We start from the raw sequence: 21396 nt of genomic DNA, 5'->3' as shown, positions 1-21396 counted from the left end.
AGTAAAGTTCATGATTTCTCCTAGACATGTTCTGTCTCTTTCTGACATAGATGAAGAGTGATCTCTTTGAGTCTTTTCTTCGTAATCCGTAGCGCTTTGTACTTTGATGTACTTAGAAAAAACCATTTACACGGTACCTCATGATTGATGGGCAAGTCTTCACCACTCTGCCTGTCCTAAAAGTCAGGGACACACCTTCTTCATTTCATCAGTCCCTACTTCTGTCCAGCATTGGCATTCAGTAAGCTTTAGTGGAATGGACAGACAACCCGGATTTGTGTTGATGGCAGCTTACCCTGTCTTAACTGTCGTCCTTCTGCTACGAGACGTGGATGGGACCTGAGTCCATGGGACTGCTCAGAGGTCCCTGGCTCTTGAACTTTAGGGCACCAGAATCCCCTGCAGGGCTTGAGAAAACACGGGTTTCTCGGCCCCATCCCCAGAGTTCCTGATTCCTGAGGTCTGGGGTGGAGCTTGAAGATGGACATGTTTAACAAGCTCCCAGGTGATGCTGGCCAACTGCTGCCTCAAGGCCACACTGAGAACCGTCGCCCTACACCAGCCTTTCTGGGAAAACAACTCAACATGAAAGCTGTTTGGGAATCTCTGAAGAAATCTGTGGTCCCTGCCTTGTTGGGGGAGCAACAGGAATCTAAACCGTTGATGGTGGAGAATTTGTTGTTAATTCAACAAGCAACTATTCAGTGTTAGGCCTGTTACTTGGCTCTAACAATACAAGGCAGAATGACCTGTACCCTCGAGATTTAAAGTCTAAGTCCAGTAGAGAGAAACCCAGGTGGGAGCAAGCATATTTAGAGGTAGGTGCCTGGTGCAAGGTGGGGACACAGAAGAAGGGAATGGCATTTGCCCCTGGAGGGGTCTGGAAACAGCCCAGGGGAGGAGGAGCTTGAGTCTTGAAATACTGTGGGTATCTCTCAGCAAAGTCACAGTAGACAGCTGAAATAAAGAAAATAGTAAGCAAGCCAAAGGAACAGTATTTCAGCCAAGGGCAGTGTGTGTCTATCACATCCACCTGTGAACACGCCCCAGGATTCCCTACATCAGGCCATTGCTCAAGACAGATGCCTCACAAGAACAGCTAAACCACTGATTTCAGCTACCTTTTCATGTGAGAATTATCAGTACCTACTGCTTTTCAAAATGAGTATGATCATAGATAGGTGAGACTATTCAGTTTTGCAAAGACAGTAGGGCAAGTGCCATTGTAGTTTAATTAAGGGCACATGCTTTAGAGTTGGGCTATGTGAGTCCAATCCCAGTTTAGCCATTTATTAGCTGTGTAGCTTTAGGAGCAGTAGCCTTAGTGTCTCTCAGTTGTTGCATCTCTAAAATAGGGACAATAATGTAATAGTGCTGAATAAAAGAGTAACAAAATTTTGGTCAACATTTAGTGTATTTAAAGAGCTAAGCTCTGTGATTGGCACAGTGAACCAATCAATAAAACACCAGTTGTTATTAATAAAAGTCAGTTGAATGTGTACTATGTGCCTGGCCGTGGTTCAATTTGTCTTTGCGTACAAGGAAAAAATTAAAATACTCTGTTAATAAAGACTATAGCATAATACTTTCACCTTGAACTCCTTGATGTTAATTTATTTTGTTTACCTGCCAAACTTCTTCTCATTCCTCATGACTTTCTGCTACGTGAGACACCCTTTGTTTTTCTTTTGTCCTGCTAAATTAAGTTCTCTCTCCTCTGCTTTCCTACTTTTGGTGCTTTCTTAAAACACTTTTAACCCTGGACTTTCTCATTCCACTGTGCAACTGTGGACTGAGCGGTGGCTCTTTGAATTCATTTTGTGTATTCTAGTAGAGAGTACGGTGAACAGTTGGGTTGTTGAATGAATACATTAATTCAACCTGGAGGGATGGGCAGTGTTGTATTTTTTACATGGATCTTACATGATATTTAGAAAACTGCCTAACTGGTGAACGTTGTTTTATTAACAGCGTTTTGTGTATAGCACTCACTATGTGCCAGCTGCTGTTCTAACTGCCTGACAAATACCCCTAAAACCTTCATGGTAACTGTATGAGGGAAGTACTTTTATTGTATCCATAATACCAATGGGGAGACTGTGGCCAAATTGGTTAATTAACTTAGCCAAAGTCATATTGAACTAATAAGTGGATTTAAACCCAGCTAGTCTGGGGCCAGCGTCCCTCTTTTAATCCTCTGCCTCCTGCTTATTTTGGTGCATGGAGTAGTCTTTGTCATATAACTAAATTAAGCATGCATTTGCTTAAAACAGTGCATACATGATGGATCAAAAAGTTTGTGGTATAATTGTTTTAATTCTGTCATTATCCATTTTGATTTATAGTCACGTTCTTATGATAGTCATGTAGTTTTAAATGGAACCTTTGAATCTTTGATATAATAAGTTTATGTCAAATCTTGGGTATAATAAGATTATACCCAATGGAAACAGAATAATGATCAGCCCATTTAAAGGATGACTGGAGAGTTATTACAATATATAATAGTCATGCATATACTGAGTATTAGTCCTTTGACTGGTAACATTTTCCTTTTAAAAATGGAAACATTCGATTGTTCCTTGTTGGGAGAAAAAGAGGTCAGATTTTTGAGGGGAGATCCATTTGGTGAGATGCTGAGTGTGTGTCAAGCTAAGGAGATAGTATGACATCTTTTTTAGAGTCTAGTCACAATTAAATGCCATTTTATTTTGGATTTTGGGATTTGTGCCAGCTTCCAGCTTGTCAGAGCTGAGAAGACTCAAATCAAGTCCAGGCTTATTTCTACAGCAAACTGGGATTCTGGCTTCTTGCCTGTGGATTCATTCAGTACAGCCCATCTGGCTTTTGATGTTCTGCAAGTTTGGAGCCATTTGTTTAAGGAAGCCAGGCGGTGAATATTGGTGGGCCTGGGGTTCTCTTGACTCCAAGTGGTGCCCCTTGGTTTGCATTTTCACCATGCTTAGCATCTGCTTACCTGGAGACCACGCAGCTGCCGGCCAGAGGTCTCCAGCAACCAAATCTTCATGCCTTTTAGAACTCAGGGCCCCCAGCACATCCTCCTTCCTCCTCCTTGTCCAATTACTTTCATGCCGTTCTCAGTAGCTGCTTGTTTGAATCACTTATAGTATTTAACTTCTGGGGTGTTTTTGGGTTTTGGTCAAGGTGATTCCAGGCTGGATGTGGTGACTAAGCAGGAAATAAATGGGTCGTTCACAAAGTTACAGTGGAGCGCTGTTTCTGTTTTCCTGAGTTACACAGTTGTGGGGATGATCCGTATGGAAGTCAGGAACCGAGTCTGATTTTGCTCCCTTTTGATGTTAGCACTACAGACCTGGCTGTTTTGTAGCCTGCTTTGTTTTTCTTCCTTTTCTTCCCTAACTCCACGGCCTGTGGCAAAGCCCTGAGACGTGCAGGAAAATGTCTCCTGTCATACGCCCACAGCAGACCTAGCCCTGACCCTCCTCTGAAGCCCAGGAAGGAGGTATCTATGAGGCAGCCTGCTTGTAAAGCAATTGCACACAGCCTTGTAAACTGTGTTACTAGGCTGATTATGCCTGACTGGCAAGGTGAATCTCTTATAGCAAGAGAGAACTTGGAGAGTGTTATCTCATCTTATGCCTTATTAATTTGTTCATTCTTTAATTACACAGACACCTATTGAGCGCCCTGTTTATGCAAGGTACCTGGTTGGGGGTCAGAGGGAGGGTCGCATGGTAAACAAGATAGACTCAATCCTGGAGGAGCAGGAATGGCAGCCCCTTGCTGGGCTGTTGGCCCCACCAAAAGGGAGAAGTTTCCCTTTAATAATACATGGGTGAATCATTTTTGTCAATAGGCAAAATTCTTTGTAGTTAAAAAAAAATGTAATGGTAGGAAGGAAAGGGATGGGCAGAGGGTTAAAACAAAAGATATGCTTTCCCTAACTTTAGATTGTCATATTGTTGTGCTTTTCACTGTATCTTAATTCAATTTCTTCGAGTTTTTTTAATGCCAAGGCATTCCCTATATGATTTACATGAGCCTTTCATCTCCGCGATTTTTCCCACTCAGGTAAATGAGCAAATGGATTTGAACACTCGTATCTAAAACAAGAGAGAACCAGCTGGAAATGCCCTTTGAATTTCTTTCTCTATGAAAACCATTTTTCTTTCTGGTGCCTCACCTATAAATAACAGGAGTTCCACCTTCCTTTATAGACTCTTGCTAAAAGCGTGGTTTGGAACAAGACCGTACAGGTGCACACAAATTATAGTTGGGAAAGAAGCCTGCAGTGCATCTTGTCTCTGAGGGTTATGAAATCCTCCTTTTAGTAATGGAGCCAGCATGGTCAAGCCAATAGGATGAAATGTGGCATTTGTGAGATCACACCCCTTCTCACTTGCCCACTGTACATAGCATCCCAGCCTTACTCTTCAAATCTCCACATTTTTTCTTATCTAGCTGCAAAATTCATGGGCTGGTTTTTTTGGGGGGTGTGTGTGTGTGTGTGTGTGTGTGTTTGGTAAATAAAGACCTGCATTTTTATTTTGAGATAGGTGGTTGAGTTTTGTCTTTAATTTCATGGCCAAGATTATTAACTAGTCTCTTAACTTTTGAAAAGACAACAATGATATTTGGGGATCACACACTTAAAGTTAGACTTCTAGATGATTAATACAAAAGTAGATGATATTTCAGCCTCTGCCTGTTACATACAGGTATGTCCCTCTGTGAATTGGAGGCTTTTATGACAGTGAAAATCATGGCACAGATAAAAATTAAATAAATATTTCTATTATTTTACTGAAGAAAAAAAAAAAGCTTAAACTGTGAGAATACTGTCTTGGAGCATTTTAAAATAAAATTAACTTTAGCCACCAGGATTTTGAGCATTATATCACAAATAAAAAACAAGATTAACATCAAAAGGAGTCAGTTTTGTGCAGCACTGTGGCCTATGAAATTTAATATTATTTTGACTCATATGCTAATTGTAGACTGACAGAGGAAAATGGATTATGTTTAAATAAAAGGATACACAGCATCACACGCACCTCTATCAAATGCAGGTTGAGGTCTTTGGGCCAGGAACTGGGGACCCTCTAGCTCTGTTATTGCAGATTCAAGTTTGACAAATGAAACTTTCCTTTAGACTGTAGTTTAATTACTTTTTTTCAAAGGTATGCATGCTGAAGAGGCACAAACACACCTCACCTTGAAGAGTTGCTAAACTGGTTTGTGTGCCTATCGGCTCACTGTGTGTTTGAATTTCTGTGCTTCTCATCTTTCCTTTTCTTGAAAAGATGTTGCTTGTCATTGGTGTGAATTGTACCCCCACCCCTACCCACCTAGTCTTTGCTCTCAGATTTATAACACTTTGATGGTTCCAAATTGTATAGCCTGCTCTTAGAGCCCTTTTCTTTTCCTTGAATAAATCAGGTTCATGTTGCAGATGATATTTGTTTTAGGAAAGTGTGAAAGAAGGGGCACCTGTGAAAACAGGCAATTGTTCCAACACACATATACATTCAAATTAAAGCAGAAAATGTCAATTAAAACCTCCAATTACTACCTTATTTCTTGGAGGTTTAAAGCCACTGAGAAGATAGTGGTGCACTCGCTGGAAGTTTTAAGGTAATTACTTTTTACTCTAAGCCGTGGTATCTGGTAACCTAATTCCGTATAAACCTGACACCCTATCGCTACACCCCAGTATTTCTCTGATTTCAGAATAAGTCTGTGTAGAAACTTGTTCTGATGTTAAAGTGCAAAAGGGGGCAGTAAAGTGCTATCCACAAAAAAGGAAAAAAACATTTTCCGAGTATTTCTTATTACTGCCTGTGTCTTTCTTAGGCCCTGCCTTTATTTATTCATTTTATAACAAAACTCTTACATTTGGAGCATTGAGAGAATACCTTATTAAGCTGTTGCAGCAATCTAGCATTAAATGGAAGTCATGCAAGACTGAAGATCCTGCCTGGTGATGAAGTGTGCCATCAAATTCACACGCTCATGATGCAAAGTCCTTCTTCGGGAGTATTCGTATCCCCAAGTGCACCGAGCACTTCGGAAAGGAGCCTTGGTCTTTGGTGTTAATGCTCTTCTAGCTCCATGTAGATGTGGCAGGCCCAAAGTACATGGTGGGGTGAAGGGTCAAGGGTTTGGGCTTATCCAGAGCAGCGTGCATCCTTTGTCAGGAGGTGACTGGAAACACCAGCCAATTACAGCAGAACTGCAGACTGCTCATCCGCGTTCGGAATTGCAGACGAACCAGTTTGCACTCTGACTTCTCTTCTGCACTGTGGGCTTTGGCGTTTAATTAAAAATTAAAGCCTTTTATGGAAAAAGTACATGTTTTCCAAAATGGGATAAATCTGAAGTGTACTTACTACAGAACACTGGCTTGGGAATAAAATAAACCTGTGATATTACTGACTTTTGGTTGGTAGCTGCTAGGCTGAGCCTCTTTGTAAAGCTGGGATTTAGAATCTTTGAAATGTTTGTACAGTTCAATGATTAAGCATAAATTGTATATATTCCCTATTTTTCACTTATTTGAGTAAACAAGTTTGTTACTACAGTTTCTGTGGACTCAGAGATTTATGTATTAAATAGGTCACAACTTAACTAGGATAATTTTATTTATCTGCTTGCTAGGGAATTGCATCAAAAGTTTAAGTCTATAGGCATTACATATTTCAAATGCTTATTTTTAAAGTCAGTTATGAAAGATAGTACAGTTTTTCTGAAACTACATTAAAAAATAATGTTTTAATATTATCACAAAAGCACTGACTATTTATTGCAAAGAAAACACAGAAAGCTAAAAATCATTCGAAGTCCACCATTCAGTAGCCCAAAGTGTTCTCAGGTAAAGGCGGTGTGTGTGACCATTTGTTTATGGTTGTCTCCGTGCAGTCAGCAAAATAAACAGAACAACATACCATGTATTATTGATGTGTATATTTTCAACTGAAATCAGCCATCTGCTTACAATGACCGTAAACACTAATGATATAATTTTTAAATGAAAAGAAAAATAAAATTAATTCTTTGTGGAGAGTAATGCGAATTGACTTATGCATCTCGCCCTACTTGGCAGTTTGCTCCAGAGGTAGAAGAGCTTTAGGTGTGGGCCTCCTGCCCCCACACATTTATTCCACTTGCACGTGCGTGCTCCAGCATCCATGTCAGGACTCCCCTTGTCCTGTTACATGAGTAACATGGCCCTGTTTCTCAAGTGCATGATAACTGCCATAATTACACATAAATATTAAATATTTAAATAGATTTTTACATGTGTAATATTAGGTAGAAGTGGCTCTGGATCGAATCTGACGCTTTTTAAATAGAAGCTTTCCCACGGCATTTCCAAGCACTGTCATCATGTCTGTGTCGATTTGGGTTTACCTGGCCTAGTTATCTGTCTGGACATAGAAACTTGTAGTTGCTGTTTGTATCTTTTTGTTCTGATCTCTTTATTTGGTGTCAGCTGAGTATTCTTGCGTCAGTTACTAACATATTAACTCATCCTTGTTTGGAAACTTTGGCATCTTCTTCCATGGTTTCCCTCCGTGGATCTATCGCGTCCCTCAGGAGAGCCAACAGGTATATGTTCACACCTTTCACTTGTATTTTCAGAGACTACACCAGCATCGGGTGGGCCCCCAGCGATATGGGTTTTCTTCTCGGTTAATCTACACTCTTTGGCCAACCTTGAGAAAACTTGTAAGAAGGCATCAGATGTTTGTGCTAAGGTGCATGTAGTATGGTCAGAGGAAGAAAGAAGCAGGGAAAGTGGAGTAGCTGTGGGTGGGAGGGGGAGCAGGGAGTGCAATTTCAGGTTCACTACACAGCTCTCCATAAACTTCTCCACTGCTGGCTTCCCACGGATCCTCCTATTACATTGGGCAAAGTGCAGAAATAGAGCAGGCAACCACTGCCTCCATCCTTTTCCCAGGCACCCTGTGAGACCCGATAATGCAATACTGGTCAGCAGAAAAGTCCAGACTTGACATCCCAGTGTGCCATGGTCTGGTCTGTGAATGAAAATCACATGACGTGACCTCTGAACTCTAAGTGACTATTTTATGTTTTCAGTGTGTTAGGCCCGTGTTTTAAATAAGCATGTGCTCATAGTGTAGGTTAAAACTTTCTGCTGTCTTCATTAATTATGCTATGTTCCAGTCTATTAATATTAAAGAATATTGTGTTGCATAATGACTTTTTTTTTTTCGGAGATGGAGTCTTGCTCTGTCGCCCAGGCTGGAGTACAGTAGTGTGATCTCGGCTCACTGCAACCTCCGCCTCCGGAATTCAAGCAGTTCTCTGTCTCAGCCTCTGAGTAGCTAGGATTACAGGTGCCCGCCACCATGCCCAGCTAAGTTTTGTATTTTTGGTAGAGATGAGGTTTTACCATCTTGGCCAGGCTGATCTTGAACTCCTGACCTCATGATCCACCAGCCTCAGCCTCCCAAAGTGCTGGGATTATAGGCGTGAGCCACCACGCCTGGCAACATAATGACTATTTTTTAAAGTTTTTACAATTATGACTGTGAAGTTGAAATGTCTAAATTATAGAGATCCAGTTTAGATTACTAAATATTTATGTCTAATTGAGATTATTAGACTTAGCCAAAGTATCCATGTAGAAGTATTAGAGTCTAAATTGCTGAAAAACTTGAAAAAGCTTGGATTAAGTTCAATAGGTAATCCAAGAGGAAAAATAGATTCCAATATCAGATCATTTCATCATAGGCATGTTAAGTTTGGAAGCCCTACTTGAGTGTTTCCAGTTTTTTCCACATTATATTGTCTCTATATCTGATTCCAAGGCAGGGCATCTATTGTCTTACTTAGGACTGATTCACTGGGAAAAACCGTTGGAGTTGCCTATTTCCACTCAGTATGCCTCACTCTTAGAGCAGCTTCCCATGGTTCCCAGGGAGGCCCTCCAGTGAGAATGCACCAAGCCACACGCCACGGCCTGGGAAGCAGCCCTAAACCTGGAGGTTCTCTTGATGGAAAGGAAGAGGCAGCCTTCCCCTCCCAGAAAGACAGTAGAGAGCCTGCTCTGACTTTGCTCAGAGACGGAACTGGTCTGACTCAGTTCTCTCTCCTCTGTGGGACATGAATCACTCTTGGTGGTCTTTGCTTTTTATTTGAGCTTAAAATCAGCAGCCTTTATTAAATGACACCCCTCTCTAACCACTTTGTGTCTGGGCGAAGTTTGACGAGAACAGCCTCCCCCCATGCGGTATGGGTTGTAACTGTGGCAGTTTCCTTCTACTGTTTTTGGTTTCAAAATGAACCATTGTCTGAACACACAGAAAGAAATCTGTATTTGGCATCCATAATGGCAAGTCAGTTTAGTCATTTAAAATTAGCCAGTTGTCATCATCATAATTCTTTTTAACACTTTCAGAGTTAGCATAGGAGACGTGTATTGTTGAATATTACAAAATATTTAGGGCATAGATAGATGTGCTATGTAGTTTGATTTATTAATGTGTCTAAGCAATCTAAAAGTAACAGAGTCCAAATATAAACCCCATCACTTCAAAAATAGGAACTCTGTTTACTGACCTGATTATAACCTATGGAATTCAATTGTTTTCCATTAAAAAATGGTAGTGTTAGGAAACTCACCCCATTTGCTTTTCATATATATTCTGCTATTTGCATAATTGTCTGGAGTCCATATGTAATATTAAATGTAAAACACAAATGCCACGTAGCTGGTGTGTTTCTTCCTCACCTTTTGGTTCCTGGCCTCCTGGGGAAGGGTTGCATATCTGAGCCATGGTCTCAGATGACTGCCTTGGAAGGAGCCTCTTCCCTTCAGGAACCACTGATGTGTGCTTGGTGTGGAGCTCGACTTTCCCTGGCTCTCCATGTGACGCTCACATGTGCAGGTGTATTGGCTTTCTCTTGATTTCCCTTAACTTCATGGCTTATCTATGAACAGCTTGATTTGGGGGGGAAAAATGTGTTTCCCAAAGCCAGAGTTATAACTGAATGTGCTGCAGTCAACACCGAAAAGTGTGCAGAGAAAGGGGGCTTTTCCTGTCATGCTCATTGGGCACCAGTGTGTCTTCACCTGTTTTGTGGGTTAGGTCCATGTGTTGTGCTGAAATGAAGAACATGGGATGTATGGGGCTTTGGACGGGGCTGAGCCAAAAGCAAGTGCTCCAAAGCAGCTGTGTTTGTATTATTAGTGGTTCTGGAGGTGGCTGATTGCCTTGCATTTTAAGTAGAGAGGGATTGTAGAAGACTGCCAATACTTACAACTTTTTTCAGAGAGAAAGGGTCAGAAACTCCATTTGCAGGGCTCCTTGCTCTCCAGAAACACCAGTGTGCCTGGGAGGGCATCTGCGGAAATCCGGTCTCTCCTCCTCAGTGTATCCTGTCCCGACTCAGTGGTTCTGTCTTCAGAATTCCTATCATTTCTGTGACCTGCAAATAGTGGTACTTAATTCGACTTCAGTTTGTATAAATGTTAGCTTCTATTTGTTCATTCCTATTTTTTGTTCAACTAATACATTCTTTATTGAGCATCTACTCTGTGTCAGCCCCTTGGGCATTGAATATTGAATTAGTCACAGGTGGGACTTGCCTGCCCTCGGGGAGCTAGACTATAAATTCCGAATGATCAGCGATCTCTACTTTGCTGTCACTCACAACGTCTGGCACAAAATGGGTTACTTGAGTTGTTATACTCACAGTACTGTTGTCTGCTGCCATGGTGCTTTAGGAAGTGTAAGAGTTCCCGGGAGGCAGAGTCTAATAATGCAGACTGCACATATCAAACACATGGCCAGGAGAGCTGTAGTTCAGGCTCTCAGCTCAACTGCACTCTGTCCACTGAGAAGCCATAATCTCATCAATTAAAGTGACTGTGTGCTATGGCTGTTTATGTATATGCTTAAGAAGTAAAAGCTGCTAAAGCACTCAAGTATTGGGGCCTTTTGTATTGATCTAATTAAAGGAGCCATCATTGTTTTAATGAGCTCTAGAAATAATTCTTTTGAAGAGCCGAGGATCAAATTCTTGCCTCACATTTTGCCACAATGTGTTCCGAAAGGTGAATTAATGCGTTTGGAATCATCAGGAATGGTGAGTTTTGTCAGGATTTACTTTTTACGAGCATATCACATATGCATATTGAAATGTGAGCCTCCCCGCCACATTTCCATTTTGATAAGCATCCCCCTGGGTTGCCTTCACTGACCATTAGAGATTTTTCACAAAGTTGGACAGTACACCCTGAACGAAAACTTTACATCAAGAAAGGCCTGGAGTGTTTGTAAAATGAATTAAAAGGCTCATTCAATTTTTATGTGACTTATGCCTTCTGAAAATATGGCCTCAAACACGAAGATCCCCAAAGCCACATCAACCCCTGCATCCCGTGTTTCCAACCTCACCACATCAGCACCAGCAAGAGCTGTCGCTGAGATGGTGAGTGATGAGAGTCAAGAGGAGTAACTTGCATGGCCTGGAAGGAAACCTCCTGTGAATCTTTAGTTAAGTAGGAAAAAAAATCCTCATGAAGGAAACAGGATCTTGGGAGCATTTTGAATGAAGAAAGAGCTTAGTGAGCCAAACTTGAGACATAGGGTGTAACGTGGGAGAGTTTTAAGATTTGCAGAGATGTACAGCTTGGAAGGGGGTGTAATGCTTTTTCTTAAAAGAGCTGAATGAATGGTTGAGGAAATGGGTACATCTGGCTTGGTAAGGATCCTGATCTCTGAAGCCTGGGAAGCCCCCGGGGCTTGTAATTTAGGAATACTTCCTCTAATAGTAGCTAACCCTTATATAGTGCTGTCTGTGCAGGCTACAAAAGGAGCAGATCTAGGATAGAAAATGTTTGGAGTGGTATGAGAAACCCTAGGCAGGAATTGACTCCCGGTGTTTGTAAACCTTAAAGATGTCCTAAAAAGGTCAAGGAATAAGACAGGAGAAAAAGGAAGTGTCAGGAAGATGATCAATTTAATGTTTATGGAATTTAGTTTGTACCTGCTGCCCAGCATCTTGCCTGAGTTTTTTAACCTCAGCAGCCCATCAGAATTACTGTGTGTATGTTGGAGGGGCTGGGGGAGATAAAGAAATTAGCCTCATCCACAGACATTCTGATTGAGTCTATTACTTGAGAAACTGAATTGTATTTTGTCCATAAAGAAGATTAAATTGTCTAGAGAGAACACATTGGCATTCACAAGGTTGAGGGGATACCACAGAGAGGCTCCCTGTGATCTGCATTTGTCAAAAGTTCTAGAGAATTCTCAACAGTACACACATGGTTGTTTTAAATATATCATTGTTATAAAAATTCATTTTTAATTCTGTTTCACAGAAAGATTTTTTTTTTGAATGAATAAATGTCCTATGTCCTTGCTAAAGGAGCTCAGTTAAAAAAAAAGGGGACCATCCTTCTCTTTTGGGGGTTGTACAGTAACACATTCCCAAGAAAGAGGTAACAGCCACATACATTTTTCCTGCCAATAAAGAGTGCAGGTTTTTAATATGAATCCATAATATGATTTCTGTTATGTTTGTGCTGCTTCATAACCACACTCATGCACTTTTCAGAAAATTAATACCTTTCATTAGCATAAATCATAAGCTATTCCCTTGGTATGGGTTTGAAATTGGGGGTGCCCTATCATCCTTGCTTTATCTCTTAGTGAATTATGACCCTGTAGTCATCATGGCTGGTGGGCGTCTCTGGTTAAAGAAAAGGGTTGAATTGGAAGGATTCAGAGGCGATTCTTTGTTCTCAGGCTTTAATATTTTAATGAGCCTGCAGGCTTGGCTGCTTACGAACGAGCTGGGATTTCTAAGTGTGTTGTTAGTGTTAGCACTTGTAGAAGGATGTTCATTAGGAAGTTCTTGTTTCAGATTTTCAGAGAAACTCCCCATTAAGAAAGATCATTCAGGAGCATGGCTAGCAAGAAAGAGGATAGGGAGGAGGGAGGCTTTTAGCTATAAGCATTAAGGGAATATTGTATCAGTAGTCTTAGTTCTAAAGATTTGCTTCTGAGAATTAATTGGAGCAAATACGTCTCAAGGGAGGAAAAAAAAAGATTTCTAGAGCAGGGACAGTAGTTGTTGTCCTTGCAAGTAGAGGACTCTTCATTTTGCAGCTGAATCAATACTACAACTAATTATTTCTGGTTATCTTTTATGCATTTGTAAGACATTTCTTTTGTTCAGTGTAATAAAAAACCCATTGTTTGATCAGTGACTAATTATGATAAGTAATTTGAAACATTCTTGATGAAACTTGTCTGTTAATTAACATCAACAGCAAATGGAAACTAACAGGACAACAAAGTATTAGTGGATCCACTGTTCCCTCCAATTGATGAGGTCTCTCTGTGGCATGCCCAATAAACTGAAGCTGCCAGTGGTTAAAAAATAACAAACATGTGGGATGATCTGACTCGCCATGGAGGAAAAGTTATTGTCAGGTTACACAAAGGAGTACTGAAATATTACAAGCGAGGGGGTGGTAAAGAAATGTCAGCAGGTAGCCTGGTCCTGTGGCTTAGAGTAAGGAAAGTGGTTTCTTTCTGTCTTTCCTTTTCCTTTCAAAGCTTAATTCCAAAATACATGCATCCCATATTGATCTGAAGGAAGAGACTTTTGATACATAAAAGCATGAATCTGAAAATATGTAGTATGGAATTATCAGCATTGCCTGGCTATCTTGTAACTGTCATTAGTACTGTTAATTTTTTATCAACTCATTGGCATTTTTTTCTTATGCTTTTAGATTTCTACCTGGACAAGGACTGGTACTATACCCACAGATAGGAGACAAATTGGATATTATTTGCCCCAAAGTGGACTCTAAAACTGTTGGCCAGTATGAATATTATAAAGTTTATATGGTTGATAAAGACCAAGCAGACAGATGCACTATTAAGAAGGAAAATACCCCTCTCCTCAACTGTGCCAAACCAGACCAAGATATCAAATTCACCATCAAGTTTCAAGAATTCAGCCCTAACCTCTGGGGTCTAGAATTTCAGAAGAACAAAGATTATTACATTATATGTAAGTATAATTTTATTCATTTATTTTATAGAAATTAAGATAAGCTATATAGGTTTGTATCAATTTTTTGTCTCCTTAAAATTATTGTGGCAAATAATTTGGTGAGAATCTTTGCTGAAAAATTGTGCCCCCCCTTTTTTTTTTCAAAGAAACCTTCATTGAATTTGGGACCCTGTGCTAGCAGTATTCATTAAGTATACATACCCAAAGAGAGAAAAAAACAAAAACAAAAAAAACCACTAGAATTCTTAATAGTATTGAAATAAATGTGTTATATGAATATATTCAGCATCTCTACTGACAAAACCATTTTTAAGGACCATTGGTGGATTTTGATAGGTAAATCTTGTGCATTGCGTTTTCTCTTCACCCATCCATCCATTCATTCACTCATTCACTCATTCATTTCATATTTATTCTGTGCCAGAAACTGTGCTTAAGGGCTAGGGATTCAGCAGTGAAAGGTGGTAAAATAGCATGCTTTCCTCAAGAAGTCCATCAGTCTAGAGAAGATGGAGCTCATAAATTAGAAAGATGGGGATGACAGGCGAAGGTCACATTAAAACCAGATTCAGAAGAAAAAGACAAAACTTGGTTTTCTCCGTGAATTACTGTTTTTTGCATAGATATATGTAATTTGACACGCTGTTTCAGGAAGAGATGGTATGTATCCTTTGGGTCATATCTGAGGCTAACTCGTGAGGACGTGAAGTCAGCTGATGAGCACATTTCGAGCCCACGCCTACTATGTGCAGATCTCTCGTCAGCGTCATTCCCAGGGCCCCAGGTTTTGTTAAAGTCTAGGCGACTCAGACAGCTGTTTGCATCATTCAAGCAATGAAGTCTTTTTTTCTTAATTAATTTGGTTTAAAATTATACTCATAATTGGGTTGACTTTTCCAATGGCTTGGTTACCATAGACTTCAGTTTATTAGGGAACTGCTGTCTGCCACTGGTTTATTATTTGCTCCAAGGTGGACTCTAAAACTTTAGGTAGGAGAATCTTGGTAATTGAACTGAAACTCTTGCGTCTCAACCTATGAGCTGCACTTTATTGTTATTTTATTTTTTTAGAGACGGCGTCTAGCTTTGTTGCGGAGGCTGGAGTGCAGTGGCATGATCACAGCTCACTGTAGCCTTGAACTCCAGGGCTCAAGTGATCCTCCCACCTCAGCCTCCAAGTAGCTGGGACTACAGGCGTGTAGCACTGCACCCAGCTCAAGAGCTACACTTTAAAGCACAGAATGAAAACCTATTTTTAAAGCCAACTTGACACGTAGAGTAGCTTACCGAGAATTAGTAACAATAACAACAAAAGAGAGTGGTAGAGTATATACTTAGTAAGGAATAATTATTATAAAATAAAAGCATTCTGAAATGAAACAGGTAGATGGGGTGGTCAAGTATGCAGAATAATAGGGAAATCTTTGAAAATGTGAAATAGTTACCAGGTAAAATAAATGGAAACTTTAAGCTTTTGGAAGTCTAACAATGTGTTTATATTAGTGAAGACTTTTTTTTTTTTTTTGAGATGGAGTCTCTATCGCCAGGCTGGAGTGCAGTGGCGTGATCTCAGCTCATTGCAACCTCCACCTCCCAGGTTCAAGTGATTCTCCTGCCTCAGCCTCCCGAGTAGCTGGGACTACAGGCATGCGCCACCACGCGCAGCTAATTTTTGTATTTTTAGTCGAGACAGGGTTTCACCATGTTGGCTAGGATCGTCTGGATCTCTTAACCTCGTGATCCTCCTGCCTCAGCCTCCCAAAGTGCTGGGATTCCAGACGTGAGCCACCGCACCTGGCCTTAGTAAAGACTTTTAAAGTAAGACTTTTTCAGCGAAAACTACTGTTTAGCATAACATTTACAGGGAACTGAAACTGATCAGATGCATTTATTAAGGAGGTTAATGCCCCTGGGTGGGGCGGGAGAAAGAAGGTAGTGGTACGGGAATAGTGGACACACTAAAGATGAGATGCCCTAGGGCAGTGAATGCATGTCCCTAAGGCGTGGATGCAGCCCAAGTCCACTGATATGCCAACAGACCCCGAGTCTCTCCCCTTCCTTTAGCTTATGACTTCGTGAAGAATGCTTTGCAAATTCTAAGTTCCCATTGGGCGCAAGTGGAATTTTAGTAAACATTAAGAGTTTAACCTTTAGTGTGAAATAATATACAAGATATGCAAATAAAGAATTGTTTACCAACATCTCTTTGCTTAATGTAGTGAGCATTTAGTAATTGCTTTTTATTAATACATGAGAGATTTGTATTTAGAAGCACAGTTTATTTTCTAATATTAATCTACACAATAATAGCATCTATTATTTTCTTGTTTTGGAAACTCTTCATACCGCACTAACAGGTTCATCACAGTTACTGAGCTCCTCTGGCCATCAGAGCTCTCCTTAGAGTTAGGATTTACCATGCAAAAGCATATAGTAGCCTGGGATAAATGAATCTTTCTTAATATGGAATTGAGGGTCTCAACTTTGAAACTACAAGAGGCTATTTGGATGTTGCTTTGGGGGACCATCATAAGGGCTGGGTGAAGGACTCAGGGCTCAGGGCTCAGAAGTTTGCCAGGAAGTCCAGTTGAGACTTTCAGCAGAGTTGAAAGACTTCCACGATGGCGTAGGCAGAGGAAGGCGTTTCAGATACTTGGGAAAATATAGAAGCCAGTTTCTCACCCACCCTACAGCAAAGCTCATTGATCTACAAATTTCCCTAGAAAGGAAATGGGAAATGCAGAGAACAAATGTTAAAATAGTTTTAGAAATTAATATTGACTTTGTATTGCTTCTGCAAAAGTTCCAAGACACCAAAACAATTAATGGATTTTAAAAAGTCACTACTTTGCGTATCAGACAAATGCACACACATACACACAGTCAAGCTCTGTACTGGCTTTTTTGAGAAGGAAAGTGTTTGAAGTTAGTAATTTTTATATCAGTACATTTATAAATAGTGCTAGGTAGCATGACGGAAAGTATTAAAATTTACATGTATATTTTTAACACTTCAAATCGTTGGTTCACTTTGAGACAGTACGTAATATTGGCATTTGAGTTGCTTTAATAAATGCTACAATGGGTTTAACCCCAAATCTGAGTGTCTAGTTGGTAAGCGCCTTCACAACCAGCAGTGTTACAATAAATATCATGTTTTCGTGTGCTGGTTTCTTTCCATGGAGAGGAAAAAGAGATCTGATGCTTTGGAGGAGTGCTTGACTTTCTTCCACCAATGAGGAGCAGTCCAGAGGGACTGACTTGCACTGTGGAGTACCCTACATGAACAGCATTTCGAAAAATTCAACCAGGAACCTAGAGTCCTACTTGCTAGTCCTGCTTCCTGAGCTCAATGAGAAAGTCACTTTATTTCTTTGAACTTTAATTTATTTCTCTAAAAAACACTTTTAGTATTGTCATTGTTCTGGCTAATGGTGGCGGTCTCCTCCAGTTTCAAGCCCTCTTAGGGCTGGGCATACAAATCCAATGTAGGATCACTTGTTAATGTGGTTTCAAATGGACAGGATCCTCTGTAAATTCTTTAAAAACATTTCATTTGATTTGTGGTGCTACCTGCTTTAAAATACAGTCATCATACTTATGACTTTCAGACATGAATATGAATTTTTAATTTGAACTGTATTTTTAAACACACTAAGTATTCACTAAGTTCCCTTAGGAGATGATGTGGCAAACTGATATGCGTCCTCATTCATTCTTCTCATAGATGGTTATTTGCTTTTTAACTTGTGGCAAAATTATATACGAAGGGTCACCAACTTACAATGGTTCCACTTAAATTTTTCAACTTTCTGATGGGTTTATTGGAGTATTAAGTGTATTTTCGATTTAATGATATTTTTCAGCTTACCTTGTGCTTATCAAGTATCAAGACATAGCCCCACCTAAGTCAAGGAGCATCTGTATATGGGTTTTTATTCCTGTTTAGAATTGACATTTTCAAGTGACCTATTTCAGTAATTAGCCCTGGGCCTAATTTGCATAACGAGATCTCCTAATCTTCAAGTGATGCAAAGATGGAGATATTATGGCCATGTGGTCTGAAGAGACCTTTTCTTTATTATGTTCAGATCTTTGATTGCCTTAAAAACAGAGTAGCTAATTTATATAACCTATAGTTATTTTTATTATTGTCTTTAAAGTTTTTTTTAATGTTCATGAAATAACTGTTTTGAAATTGCCCATTTTCAAGGGAAGCTGTGTCTTAGACTTACTAAATGCTCCAGTTGTTACTGGGAAAGCCTTCTTGTGTTTGTAGCCTTTATCCATAGTTTTCTTTGCAGCACTTTCTGTGCCTGGTTTAGTTTCTTTTCAGAGGTGACACCCAAAGCTGAATGAGTCAGCAGGTTTGGTGTGTTGGCCCTTTGCAACAGCTGTCCTCACGAAGGTTCTGTGGGCTGGTGGTTCTACCTTCACATAAAACCTTGCAAAATAACCCACAAGAGGTTTTCGTCACACTACCAAAATCATGTGAGTCAGAGATGGATGAAAAATGAATGCCATTGTGTTCATACTTTTCAAGTGAACAGTAGCTACGGCAGAGCTGTTAGACAAAGAAAACGGTATTAAAGAAGCACCTCCCAATCTAGCTTCATGTGGCTTTTGCATTATTTTGCTGCAAATCCATAGCTAAGACACATCTTGTGGCATAGTCCATAAGTCATCTTTTCTAAGGACTGTTTGATTAAAGGTTGTTCTGTGAGATCCACCCTGTGGCATTCATGGCATCCTCTTGGAGGCCTCCCTCACTCTCCATGCCTTGGCAAAGTCTTCCTTAAGAAACACTGAACGAGTCTGGAGAAGCTGCCATTTCTTAGGGCCCTCATTGGTTCAGTTGTCTATAGCTTTTTTTTTTTTTTTTTTAATAAAGAGCATGTAAAATTGGAAGGCTCCACAAACAGCTTTGCTTTTTTTTTTAGACATGTACTCCACTTCTAAGCAAAATCACAAAGTAAAATGCTTGCACAAATATAATGAAACAATATTCTTAAAGAATCAAAACAGAGGAACTTTAGAGTCTTGCTTATGTTGTTGAGCATATATTTGTTTTCTTTGCTTTTGATTTACTTATTTCTGGGGTGTAGGTTTGGCAAGTAGCACTGAAATGTACTGAATGCACTGTTCTTTAGCAAGATAGTTACGGGAGCTTTCAAATGTCCTCTTAACATATAGATTTCTTTTAGAATACAGAATGATGTGTGGGCTGTGTAAAGCGATTATGTGCTTTATTTGATGAATTATTTATGTACTATAAATGTAGCAAAAGCCACATTTCCATCATTAAATGTAATCCCATTTGGTGATACAACAACATCAGCCTGTCATTTGGGTCCTCTGACTGAGGGGTGAGGATTTATGTTTGATACCTTGCGCATAATGGCTGAGTTCAAGCATTTAAACACATTTTTATTTTTAACCTATAGCTGTCATCTTTGTAATAGGATATTCATCAGAATGTTGCCAGAGACTGTGCATTTGGGTTCTTGAGGGATACAGCACCACCACCACCCTCCCCCTGTCCAAGAGAAACAGATCAACATCTTAGGTTGAGAGTCTGGGATCTGGAAACCCCAAGTTCCTGAGTGCCCTTTGACAAGTAACTTAACCCCCGTCTGCCTCAGTCTCTTCATCTGTAAAGTAGGAATAATGACAGCACCTGCTTCACAGGGTTGATGGGACTCCAGATGGAGTGGGATATATAACATGCTTATTACTTCCACCCTTGACACCAAATGCATATAACTAAGAGTTAACTTTGGAGCAGAGGAGGAAGTATGAGGCTGCAGGCTAGAGGCAGAACTGTGCTCGGCTGCAGGCTGGAGAGGATGGGCCCCAAAAGCTTGGCTGATTTGACGTCCATCCATAAAATGGAACTCCAGAGAGTTTGCACGTTTCAGTCATGCTGCATAACTTAATTATAAGATCTTCTCTCTGTCTTCTTTGAGTGTTATAAAAGCTCTTTTGTCCTTGAGCTTCCTTTACCAAGAAACATGCATTTATGTATCTTTTTGTTCATGGAATTGCCCAAGCTTGTTAGCAGATCCTTTGTAAGACCCAAAAGAGACAGACAGAGGAGGAGTCTTCAGATACATATAATCATTTTTCCCAATTTCCATGTCACCAGCCTTGCCAGGACTTTTTCTCAGTTCCCTGTTATACAAAGAAAGGAGTGTATCTTTATCGATAATTTTAGCAGCATCCTAATGTGGTATAAATCGTCTTCCAGAGAAGAAAATGTGTCAGGGTTGCGTTATCACTGAGGCTAGCCGGGAAAGTCGATCAGTCCATTAGTCTGATCATGAGAAGCGTTGTTTCTGTTATTTCTTAACATCATGTGAACTCCTTTTCTGGCTGTGTTAAAGGTTTTCTCAGTGTGTTTCAGTGAGGCTCCTTATTGAATTTAATATGAATAAAGATAAATTCTTTACACTTAGGGATTAAAGTCTCAGCTTCTGCTTAACTTGAGATTGCACTGAGAAACTTCTGGCTCTCAGGTAGGATGGAGTCATGACCATGGGAATGTCTGTCCCATATGGCTCAGTGTGTAAGAAGAAGCTGTTGTGGATGGAGACTCTGTTCACATTACATGACATCACCTAAGCCATCATGACAGCAAGAATTATTTAGGAATGGCTCAGAATAAAACTGCCTTCGTTATTTCATAAAATATATCTTGGTATCTTTGGCACCTGTGTTTATGGCTTTTTCAAGATTCACTGGGATTTATAAATAATTGGACAATACTGGAGACCTAGTACAAGTATGAAAGAGGACAGGCTTCTTTTTTAGTAACCTTTAAACATTCATCCAGAAGATAAAACTTTAAAGCAAAATAAAACACGAAAATAGCCAAGACGCACAGACAAACAAATATAGAGTTCTTAAGAGTCACATTTGTTCCTGAAGTTTCAAAAATCTCAGGCTGGATGTTTGATCACTTAGGGAAGTGTTGTAGCCTTCACATACTCTTGTCTCACTTTGAAGTCTAGAGACACAGGTCTTAGAGCAATTTTTATCACTGTGAGAAAGCTGAAACTTAGAGAGTGTGCGTAGCTGAGTACAATTCCGTTGGCCATCAAATGTCAGAAACAAAACTCAATCCAGGGTCGCTGGACCCTTAGGCCAGCATTGTTAGTTTACAGCAGTGCCTCCTGGGTCCAAACATCTAAGTGCACATGTAGCAATAGTAAAGATAGTATGCAAGCATACATAACACATATGCAGAGACAGCGGACTATATGTACACACATGTTGCATGCACAGCAACAGCAGAGAAGCTCATGAACTATAAAGGATGGACTCTCTGCTTGTGTCAGACATTTTGGTACT

At 40.1% G+C, this 21396-nt stretch overlaps 1 protein-coding gene across 1 annotated transcript in view; it reads left to right on the top strand.

Annotated features, from left to right (window-relative positions):
- EFNB2 (ephrin B2) overlaps positions 1–21396 on the top strand; it is a 45294-nt gene that overhangs the window by 8566 nt on the left and 15332 nt on the right. The window contains exon 2 of the mRNA XM_025364748.1: positions 13760–14043. Within this exon, the coding sequence (XP_025220533.1) occupies positions 13760–14043 (284 nt within the window). The remainder of the gene's footprint in view (positions 1–13759; positions 14044–21396) is intronic.

The sequence above is a fragment of the Theropithecus gelada genome, chromosome 17 (assembly GCF_003255815.1).
Source record: "Theropithecus gelada isolate Dixy chromosome 17, Tgel_1.0, whole genome shotgun sequence".
Classification (NCBI taxonomy): Eukaryota; Metazoa; Chordata; class Mammalia; order Primates; family Cercopithecidae; genus Theropithecus; species Theropithecus gelada.
Note: the sequence above shows the minus strand (reverse complement) of the source record. Positions and strands in the feature narration are given on the sequence as shown.